Source organism: Dermacentor andersoni, chromosome 5, assembly GCF_023375885.2.
Source record: "Dermacentor andersoni chromosome 5, qqDerAnde1_hic_scaffold, whole genome shotgun sequence".
NCBI classification, from domain to species: Eukaryota; Metazoa; Arthropoda; class Arachnida; order Ixodida; family Ixodidae; genus Dermacentor; species Dermacentor andersoni.
In genome coordinates this window covers 187325382-187337395 of record NC_092818.1, presented here as the reverse complement: position 1 = coordinate 187337395, position 12014 = coordinate 187325382, and the positions used below count along the sequence as shown (strand labels likewise).

The 12014-nt window shown below is 44.7% G+C and overlaps 1 protein-coding gene across 7 annotated transcripts in view; it reads right to left on the bottom strand.

Annotated features, from left to right (window-relative positions):
• LOC126531724 (kin of IRRE-like protein 3) overlaps positions 1-12014 on the bottom strand; it is an 861138-nt gene that overhangs the window by 40766 nt on the left and 808358 nt on the right. For all 7 annotated transcript variants that reach the window (XM_055071418.2, XM_050179413.3, XM_055071419.2 and 4 more), the window contains one exon: positions 10801-10911. In XM_055071418.2, coding sequence (XP_054927393.1) covers positions 10801-10911 — 111 coding nt within the window. The remainder of the gene's footprint in view (positions 1-10800; positions 10912-12014) is intronic.

Sequence of the window (12014 nt, the reverse complement as noted above, 5' to 3'; positions counted from 1 at the left end):
GCGTCAGGCAGGGAGATACGATCTCTCCAATGCTATTCACAGCGTGTTTACAGGAAGTATTCAGAGACCTGGATTGGGAAGACTTGGGGATAAAAGTTAATGGAGAATACCTTAGTAACTTGCGATTCGCTGATGATGTTGCCTTGCTTAGTAACTCAGGGGACCAATTTCAATGCATGCTCACTGACCTGGAGAGGCAAAGCAGAAGGGTAGGTCTAAAAATTCATCTGCAGAAAACTAAAGTAATGTTTAACAGTCTCGGAAGAGAACAGCAGTTTACGATAGGTTGCGATGCACTGGAAGTGGTAAACGAATACATCTACTTAGGGCAGGTAGTGACCGCAGATCCGGATCATGAGACTGAAATAATCAGAAGAATAAGAATGGGCTGGGGTGAGTTTGGCAGGCATTCTCAGATCATGAACAGCAGGTTGCCATTATCCCTCAAGAGAAAAGTGTATAACAGCTGTGTCTTACCAGTACTCTCGTACGGGGCAGAAACCTGGAGGCTTACGAAAAGGTTCTACTGAAATTGAGAACGACGCAACGACCTACGGAAAGAATAAGGATAGGTTTAACGTTAAGGGATAAGAAAAGAGCAGATTGGGTGAGGGAACAAACGTGAGTTAATGATATCTTAGTTGAAATCAAGAAAAGAAATGGGTATGGGCAGGACATGTAATGAGGAGGGAAGATAACCGATGGTCATTAAGGGTTACGGACTGGATTCCAAGGGAAGGGAAGCGTAGCACAGGGCGGCAGAAAGTTAGGTGGACGGATGAGATTAAGAAATTTGCAGGGACAACATGGCCACAATTAGTACATGACCGGGGCAGTGGGAGAAGTATGGTGGAGGCCTTTGCCTTGCAGCGGCGTAACCGCGCTGATGATGATGATGATGATGACGACGATGACGATGATGATGACTCACACACATGCCACAATCAAACATGCTGAGCCTAAAAAAATCATTGTAGACAAGATGAGAAACAAGCCGAAGTAGGGGCGAGCACCCGCATTAAGTAAGAGTGTATGTACACTGTTCAATAATAACACAATACGCAGATGTCATAAACCTTTAAAATATCCATAGTTGTGGTTCCAGTCTGCATATAGGCGTCTTGCTTTAATAATTACAGGTGATTATGTAATTCTGCTGCACCGCAGTGCTTGTAAAGAATGAAGATAGTAAATCTTACCTACAAACTATATAAAACAAGTGAGCAACATCATTTCTCCTACATTTTCCAACATTTTTGCTGAGATTGCCAAAGAAAGCTTCTGTAGGCCCCTCCATCAATAAATCAGTGGCTAGCGTTCAACAGCGCGTATAGACTATTCTGCATCTAAAACGTTAATATTCTCCAGCTTCATTTCTTTAAGTGCGTGATCGCACCGACTGCTTAATCGTGAATGATGCAGTAATCACACCATTTACGAAACTACAATGAGCCTGGATATATTTATGTTGTATGGATCAAATCCACACCATTAGAATAATTTCCGATGTTCTGCTCACGTTAGCGGAATTATCGTCATTAAAATATTCCTTGTTGAAAAACACTTTTCGCGCGTCTCGGGTAATACAAAAACTAAGCGTATTTCTAACGCCCGTGAGGTATAGCTGCGAAATAAAGCGGCCATTAGTATCGCCTTTAAAGATGCTTGGCCACGAGAAACAAGGCGCCTTTTATGAAGTGCCACAGCGCCCACAATTTAATTATTAGCGCTCATCGTCACGACTCTGAAGCAAGGATGACTCGCAGCCATTCGGAGTTTATGGTGCGCAACACAGTCGTCAACAAAAGCGAAATTGCCCCCCCCCCCCCCCCCCCCCCACGCGGTACCGCTATACACAGCCGGGATGGCGCAACTGATGTGGGCAATTGCTTCTTTCATCTTGCAAACTGCTTTCTGGAAACTCAAAAGTGTGCTGCTCAGAGTATGCCCACTACAGCAGGGTCGTCGCCGGATGCGAGAAGCCTTAGTCGTGGTAGGAGAGTAGCGTATGTGGAGGCCTATGCCTAGTCATTAAACGAAGCCGGAGCCGTTGACGTTCTCCTTGGCAAAATCTATACTGCATAGAAAGGACGCACCACAATGGCTTTGAAAGGCGCCGCCCAAAAGGGGCGTTATGCTGTAAATGAGATATCAGGGCGGGAGTTAAGGCTCCGCGCGACAGCTAGCAAACATCGTCGTTCAAGGAGGCGTAAACTACACAAGGGGATATTTGTACTATTTTGGAGCGCGGCAGTGTTGATGCCGGTGGCAGAGTCTAAAACAATGACGACTCAATGTATCTGCGTAGAAAACGCCGGATGCTGCGAACAGTGCAAACGAGTGTCCTTTTTCATCGGAACAATGAAAACCTTCATAGAGACGCCGAGTTTGATGAGGGACTGCGGGTTTGCCGTAGAGTTGTTGGTCTACTGAAAGTGTTGTGGCGGCACTGGGGTTACTTACCGTGTTGAAGTATACAAAGGAAGCACGGGAACCAACAAAGTCTGTACAAAGATCGAAGGTCGAGAAGGAGAAAAGATGTGGAGAAGACAGAGGAAATCGCTTTGGAGTAAAGAGAAAGAGCAAGGAGAAGAGATGCAGGAAGGTTAACAATACGAACGTGCGGTATGAATACAGTGTACATTAACGGTAAGGGAAATAAGAAGTAGAGGAAGCACTGCGTGCACACAGCACGGTGCATAGCAGGATTACAATAGGTCACTGAGGCTGGCGTTCTTCAACAACTACAGTAGCGCAAGAATAGCTTTCTGCAGCAGCCTTATGAGCTGAGACAAGCAAAATAATGCAAATGGCAGCAGCAATAATTGCCGCTTACGCATTCTACACACCCGTGTAGATGTTGAGGAAATAGAGAAGCGCTCCATATGAAAACAGCAACCCGTTTCTCGTAAGCCCGAGGCACGGTCATATCGAAGGAGGAGAAGGAACAAGAGAGATAACCGCAAGGAACTTAGTCAGTGCAAATATCGGCCAGTTATCCTGTACTCTTCGGAAAATTAGGCTACGGGAAATAAAGGAAAGCATTCGGAACCGTCCCAAGACTGACCAGAGCCATGCTCCTGCAGTTACCTGAAAGCCAAAGCTAAATGAGAAAGAAATGAAACCCAACTAAGACGGACACTCTGTTTCTTGCCGTAGTTTCTTCTCTTTTACTGCTATAAGGGTGAGTGCGGCTCTTGCAGCACAGAGCAAGACTCCAGGGATGGGCAGCCATTCCTAGCCACGACAGGCCGAGAACTCAACGGCACGGCGGAATGCGGCACAGAGCGGCTCCATTTTCTTCGCCACTTCAGCCTTTCCCTGGGTGATGAAGGAGCCGAAACGGGCCCGCGGAAGGTGGCTGGCACACCGGTTTGCATGGCGCTCACGTTCCCCGCCGCTAGTATACCCTTCCGTGTGGCTTCGATCTCGCACTCTGGGTGGCTCAGTCATTTCCAGCTTGTTTCCGCGCCTGTGGACTCTTTGCCACGCCGATCACGGGTCAGGAATTAGAAGCGCCGCCTGTCTTTCTGATTGCGCGACTATTGCCGCTCCCTATACGGCGGCGGTTCTCGGTGGCCTCCTCTTCGCGTGAAGTCTTCGTTGCAGCAAAAGTGTGGTTAGTAATCCATGATCCATAGATACACGCCGTGAAAAGCTATGTGTAAGAAAGCAGGCACTGCACAACTGCGCTATTACTCGTCTTACCTCTGTGTACTTGGGAATGCGCTATTGCAACACATTTCGTAAGCGGTCAGCAAGAAAGAAAAATAAATGAAATAAAGCGCGTCCCCGAAATGACCGGCGTGGTGCACCGACCTGCAGTTTCGCTCTTATTGCTTCGGCCGATGTGGCGGCGCGGAGTTAAGACTTTTCAGTAGCAATTGCAACACACCCCAACCACCTATTGCGAAAACATTGCAAACTAGGTTTTTCAGCGGCTGATGTTAGGCCCGTCCTTCATGTTACACAACCTACCGCAGATGTCAACATGCAAAACTACAGATGTTGAACAGACTAAGAGATGGGTGAACATCCTCATGGAAAGCCGGTACAAGAAGGAACGAGTCGGACGCGTCCCCGCAGAGCCACGAAAAACTATGCTTGACTTCCAAACAGCCGCATTATGCCATTTAGGCATAAGCGTCGACACCTAGTTTGCATATTGCTTCCCTTAATTTTTGCAGATGGCGCAGCGGAAAACAACGCCGCACTTCTTCGAAGTGTCGGGCGCGGCCCTCAAAAAGCTATACCTGCAACCTTGTTCCTGCTGCGTGTGAGTTAAGTATGAGGTTACTATATAGACTAGACAATCATAACAAGAAGCCATAACTAGCCACTGCGGGAAGTGATAGCGACAAATGCTGGGTGTTTCAGCGAACACTTCCAAATATTAAAAAAAAATTCCCTGTCGCAGACAGCACAATTCTAGTCCATGAGCTGGTCTACTCGAGGAGGCGGACATTAATTGCACAAAAACTGAAAGGTATGATCAACTAATTTAGAAATATCACTAATTAAGTGTTTAACTAATTACCTTATGGCAAGTATTCCAATTTACAAATTCTAGCGGGTGAGACTGCAAGGTACATTCACTCGAGAGCAATTGTGTAGACGTCACCATTTACGAGATATGCGCCGTCGAACTTGCGGTGAAAATGCACTCTCGTTGCATTCACTTTCTTAACAAAACGTCGTTTTACGCATTCAAGCACAAAATTAACTGGGACACCAATGCATTTCGCCGCAAAGTTCGGGAATTAATATCTCGAAACTGGCGTCATCCTGAGAATTTGTTCCAAGTGGATCGGCTTTGCGAACTACCCTGCTAGAATTCGTAAATTGCAATATGTGCCATAAGGTAATTAGTGAGAACTTAATTTGTGACCTTCTTGTTAATTAGTCGATTATGCATTTAAACTTTTTTGTGCAAGTCCGCCTCTTCGAATAGAGCAGCTCACAGACCAGAATTGTGCTAGCCGCCACAAGCAATTTTAAAACATTTTATAGTGTACACTAAAACAACCGGTATAGCAAATTAAGGTAACCTCAGCTCATCTAAACATGTGGCCCGAACATGAGCGTTTCCGGAAATACCAGCGCGAAGAAAAATCTGGCCCAATCGTCTATGGGAGCCTCTTAACGGGCGCTCAGCTACCGTGGTAACATCTAGATATGGGTGTTTCGCCCCGTCTTCAATCTGCCTTCGTCTAAAGCATGGTCGTAGCTGCAAAGATAAAGCTCCCCTGAACTGAAATTGTCAAAAAATGTATTGCTTCTGCCTTATATATCTCTTGCATTACTATTTCCTCATATATACAATACTAGTTAACGAAGAAAACGGAAACGCACAATTCAAAACAATGCACAGTAAGCGCGAAGCTCGTGTTTCTTTAACTTTACCGGCCGGCCCGTACTGTTTACGTAGATATATCTCTGCAACCTCGCGCAAGTGTTTACCCCTTAGGACACTCGTACGTAACTTCCAAATGACAGAAAACCAATTGCCACGTACTGCGTGGAAGAACGTGAAAAATTGCCCAAATCTGTTCTTGAAAATTCTGTCTTTTTCTATTTATGTATTGCATTGTCTTCAAGTCAATGTTAAATGGCAAAACCTGGATTATGCTCGTGCCAAAATAGAAAGTGAGAGAGAGAGAGACACGGCGATTAACCAGCGTACGTATTCTCAAACGATCCACTTCAGTAGTATCGCCGTCAGGCGCGCACTGATTGGCTAGTTGAGCAAACTCGCATGACGTAGTGCTCAACCAGCCAATCAACTCCTCTGATTTTGCCAAAGTAGCCAATCACCACGCGCTGATGGCAAAGGCGTGGCTAAGACGATAGTATCGCCGAAAGTGATCGTTTCAGAATGCGGCACCAGAGGCGAGTTTTCAGTTGGCTACCCTGCACTGGGGTAGAGGATGTAGGGGCTGGAATGCGGGTAAACAGAGAGAGAGAGAGGAAGAAAGAACAGGGACGGGTACCAAAAAAGGCGTTCAATTCATAGGCAATCACACAGGCCTGTCGATCTCAAGAAGCGAAATAGCGCTTGCACGGCCTTCTGATGCGATGTTAAATCGCGTCGATGTTGCAAAATTCTTTCTTCTGACAGAGGCTGGTCGTCCAATTGGTTCAGCAGGACAGAAAGTGATTGTCCCCGCACACTGTACTGCAGGCACTCGCAAAGAACATGCCGAATCGTTTCCGCGTCAGCGCAATTGCCACATCCTGCGGTGTCCGCCATCCGTATGCGGAACGCGTAGGCATTGGAGAACGGGATTCATAACCTTCTTCATAAGTCAAACAAGCAGCTTGATCGGCATGTTCATTGCCGATGATACCACAGCGACTTGGTAGTCACTGAAAAAATGTGTGTCACGACTGCGAAATTTTAGGATTAGATTTCTTACTGCCTGGTTGTGCTCCGTTTACATTGGCTAATGCCTATTTGCCGAGCGCAATCAGGTGCACTGATCCCCTGTACTCGCTGTGCCGAAACAGTTCTAATGCAATGCTCCTGGCAGGAGATTTTAATTCGCATCATACTTCTTGGGGCCTTAAAACGGATATTTGTGGAAAGAGCTTGTGGAATTTGATGCATGACAACAATTTTCAATGTTATAATTCAGATCGAAGTACTTTTCTACGTGAGCGGTTCTCTTCTTCATTAAACCTGACTTTCTCTTCTGCTCATATGTCTATTTGATCTTGGGACATCTTTGACAATGAAACAAGTAGCGATCACTCACCCATAACTTTTGAAATTTTGCTTTCACATCGGGCTCCTATTGTATGGCAAAGATGGCTCATTAATTATAAGACTTATAAATCTCCTATTAATGCAGGTTTATAAGCACTGACCACTTGTGATGAGCAACGGAGAGCTGACTCTGTGGTATCGCTCTAAAATTCTGCTATTCAGACCACGGAGTTTTCGGCTATGCCTGGCAGCTTGCCGTCAATCTCATCTTCGTGGAAGCAAGCTTGCTCACGGGATTATAGACGAAGAAAAGCAGCGTGGAAAAGTCCCCAACATAATCATTCACGAAACACTAAGTGGACTATAAATTGTATGCAGCTGTGTTCAAAAGAACTGTGGCGATAGCTAAAGACGAACAAAAAAATTCGCTACATTCAACTTTGTTGAAACCAGAAAGAAGATCAGCACTTTTTAGGTTTTTACGAAACAAAAAAATATGTTCAACAGTACGTATGGTCCCATTCTGCTATTATATCCCCGAAAGAAGCGGCAGATTCACTAAATGAGATCGCGAAAGGGCTTGAAGCACGCTTTTCTTCACAGTGTCCCATACCTAGGAGGTTCAGAAGTTCGGCATCTGAGCTTGTAAAAGTTTCCATGTATGAATTATCGGATGACATCTTAACTACCCATAATTGGCTCCTGCACCAGACGGTATCACAACTGCTATGATTAAGTTACTGTTTGACTCTTTCCCAAATGAACTCTTGAATATTGTTCACTGTTCACTACAATATACATGGATCCCGACCTCTCGGAAAATTGCAAAGATCGTGCTATTACTTAAATATCAAAACCTCATATACATCTTGGACAACATTCGACAAATTGCTCTTATTTCAAATCTAGTCAAAATTGTAGAAAATGTAATCCATCCAGGCTCAATGACTTCACTCTTTGTCAAAGCATTCTGAGCTCGAGACAAATAGGATTTAGGCCTTAATGTTCCATATGGTCTGCTCACGTTGATTTAGAAAACCGCATTCGACTCGCAGGACTATCAGGAGATGTATCAGCATTGGTAACTTTAGATATTGCAAACGCATATAACAGTGTCGAACATGGAATTTTAATTTCTAGATTAGTAAGATCTGCTGTTCCAGACAATTTAGTGGCCTGGATACAAGAGTTGCTTTCGGGTAAAGAATTCCTTTGTGTCAAGGTTGGGGTGACATCGGGTACTTAAAACAGACGAGAGGTGTACCACAGGGATCAGTTCTTTCACCACTTTTGTTTAATATTTTGTTATCTTCTGCCCCAGTTCATCTGGATGTGCAATTCTATCTCTATGCTGATGGCATTGCATTTTTCTCCTCATCACGGGATATCAAGAGGTTATACTAAATTTCGCAATAATATTTGTCTGAACTAGAGTCCTTGCGGGACGGACTGTCCTTTTCGCTTAACGTTAAAAATGCTCGTTATTTGTGTTTCCATTGTCAAATCCCGTTTTTATTTATCTTCATTACCGAAATGAACCGATACCGCAAGTTGCAGCTAAACTGGCAGCAACAAATCGAATCAAATGCTAGAAAAGGGGAACGTGCGAAGGCATTGTTGCGCCGTTTCAGTAATAAAAACACAAGGATGCGTAGAGCTACGTTGCTTATGATTTATAAACTTTACGTCCACCCCATTCCCGAATTTGGCTGTGTTCTTCTTTCAGGATGTGCAGCATATAAACTACGACCTTTAATGTTACTAGAAAGGCAAGCGCTACGCCTCTGCCTTGGGCTGCCAAGTTTCGTGGCTAACAATATACTTTATTTGGAGTCTGTAATTATTCCGCTTGAATCCATGTTTAAGCAACTTACTGTCCTAACCTTTCTGAAGCTTTATCATGCATCCCTCTTCCATTTGCAACCCGTTTTCGTCAATTCTCCCGAATTATTTTTCATAACAGGTTGGCGGCGTTACTAACAGCCACAAGTTGTTTTTGTTCAGGAGCTGTTATGGAAACTTCAAGTTCGTCTGCGGAACCTGATTTCTCCAAAATCTCATTTGTTCAAGGTAAAACTGAGCTTTGACGATGTTTTTCCAAGAAGAAGTATTTTAATGACTGGAAAATGTAGAGAGGTCGGCCGGATAATGGAGCATCTGGCCTGCTACTCTACGTAAGGGAAGGGGAAGAGGGGAAGATAAAGGGTCACAATGGGGGATGATAATGGGAGGAACGACGTGAAGGACACATTACACAACTAGTATCACAGGCGTGAGTCCAGGCCCGTGTCACCTAGGAAACGTGAAAGAGCACGCATTGTCTCTGTGATCTGCCAACTCTGTGGCCATGCGCCTAGCAAGAGGTCCTCCGACAGTGGTCCATTGTGTAAATGTCTCAAGGTATCTGCCATTGTCAGTCTTTCGCGCGCATACTCAGGGCACACCGCGAGCACATGTTCTGTAGTCTCTATATATTTTTCCAAAGCTGGCAAAACTTCTTCCAGCGCGCATGCTTGAAGGTCTCCTTCAAGATCATCTTAATCAATTTCCGTCTCACTTAATAATTTCAACGGATGCATCACAAAGTTTAGAGAAGGCCGGTGTTGGCATCTTTTCAATTCAGCTTAACTGGTTTTTTGCTCTCCGTCTCGCCGATTACACTCCACTATTCCTTGCTGAATTCCTGGCGATAATTCTGGCCGTCCAAAAATTGGGTCCACAGATATCTAAGGTAATGGTGGTTACAGACGCGCTTTCGGTGTGTACACATTTACCTTCCACTAATCGGTCACACCTGTTGAGTATATTTTCGACTCTTGTTCTAGACAATTTGTCTGAAGTGCGCTTTATCTGAGTCCCCGGGACATAGTAAAATGTTTTTAAATGAATCAGCTGATTCGCTCGCATCGTCATCGCTAAATGGTCCGGTCTTAAATGTTCTTCCTGATTTCTCTTTTATAACAGAAGCCAGATTCAAATACCTTTTATTGTTGACTTGTAATGAATCATCCATACTTTCTGCACATGATTTTCAACATACAAAATTTAAGTTGAACACAAGCAAATGTCTTTCACGCCAATGCGAGGTGGCATTATCAAGTTTCCGCTGTCGAGTTCCACACCTAAATTTTTACCTTCATAGATCTGGTCTATCCATAACTAACCTCTGTTCTTGTAATTAACCAGAAACTATTGACGATTTCTTCCTTTCTTGCCGCCGCTTCTCCGCCTTTCACAAAATGTTCATTTTTGAAACATCAAACATTTTGTCTTTTGGTGCCTGTCAATTAGGCACAAGCCATCGTTCGATGATTAGTGCTCTGCACAAGTTCATTGAAGCATCCGGAAAGTTACGCTGCTAGGGTACCGACCGTGGGACATTTCATTTTATTCTGATTATTTTTCCTTAGCTTCTCAGTTATATTTTTTTATTTTATGATGCTTAGGTACTCACAATATCGGTGTTATCAGCTCATTACCAAACGATTCGTTCTAAATGTTCGCCCTTAACCCTTTTGGTGCGTTGTTGGGTGTTCGTTTCATTCTATACAGTATGGCCAATCCCCCTCGTGGGCCAACAACAACAACATAATTACTGTCTATGAGATGCTTGTTGCGAAGCATCGTAAGTTCACGCAAAAATGGGAAAGTTGATGTACGCTTCCAATTGTTGATTTATACAGCACTCTGATAGCCATTTCCACAGATAGGGGACGTGTGGATCAGAATAAGAACAAAGCACATTTCATTAGACGATGAACGTTTTGGTTGACGTTCACCTTCTTTCTATTTTTTACTTTTTTGGCTTATAATTTCTATATCTCTACTTAGCTAATAACCCTACTTGACGACGGAGAAAAGTGGCTCGAGCAAAAGGGAACAAGAAAAAAACTGGACAAGACGGGAGATTTCCGCAGCCACTTCACTGCTCATTTTCTGAATAGATGCTTTGCTTGTCGAGTTTCTCTTCAGGGGAGCTCCTACCAAGGCAGCATCGCGGAGAGGGTATCAAGCTAACTGCACCAACAATAGAAAAGACGAGCGAGGTATGGAAGGGCAAAGTAAATAGAGTAATTTGAAGGCCTTCAGCTTACCTCCGTCGGCGTCGCAGATGAGGACTAGATGAGCGCCTTCGTCGTAGGGGCCGATCACTCCGTGTAAAGGCTTGCCGGACTCGTCCCGTATAATGGCATCCTTGGGGGGAACTGCGCCAAGGAAAACGAACAGGAAAAGAGAGCAAATGAAACGAAAGTTCTGTCATGAAAAAGGACAGCTTGTTTAACATGTTTAACCATGACCACGGTAATCGGATTAGACAACTGCGTGTTGCACCATCGTGGGGTAAATCGACGACCCAGTAAGGTATCATAGGCTAAACATCAAAGGCAAAGTATCATCCGCCAATGACTGTGCGTACGCAGGAAGCGCTCCTTCCCATAAAAAGCGAGATCTCAAATTGCGTTACTGGGAGCACCCTCTGTTGTAGATATTGAATGAATCATGATAGATGCTCCGTAATTTTGTACGGAAACAGTAAGAAGAAACATTGGCCCAATTCGTGTGCGCAGAACACACACAGGTAGTGTGATCACAGACGGCATAGTGAAGTACGCTACAACGCGATTATTTGCTACGAAGACTCTCAGATTTGTCATAAAGTATACGTACCGCTGTTTCGTGACGTTGAATGCGATAGGGGAAGTAGGGTCCCATTTACACGTCCGTAAAGTTGGTTGTCTCTGCAGTTTCACATTTAGCGATAACGCAGATAAAATGGCACAAAATGTTGTGCAGAGTTACATGTCACTAAAAAAACGTAGGTGTCATCACATAAGGTTTCAGTGGATTCCATCACACGTAGGAATTGGAAACGAGGAAGCTGACGCCCTTGCACGCCTAGCGCTGACAGGTGTCCCAAAAGTGAAAGCTCCAAAAGCTTTTCAAAACCCTAAGGGTGCAATCCGCCTTCACTTTAGAGAGATGCACAAGAATCCACACGAATCCTGTGTGACTCATGGTTTTACACGCGAACAAGCGACGCTTTTATACCGCATCAGGACCGACTCCGCGTACACCCCAGCTTGGTTATTCAAGACTGGGCTTCACGCTTCCCCACTCTGTGTTTTCTGTGGTGACACTGGCGACATCGAACATTTCATTTGGCTAGGCCCGCAGTTTGACACAGAAAGAAAAGCGATGGTCGACCAACCTACAGAAGAGCGGTCTTACGCACAGGAGCTTTGAAGACGTTGTTCTCCCCGGAGGGTCCGCGGCAATCAGGAAGAGAGCGCAACGACTGCTGATAGCT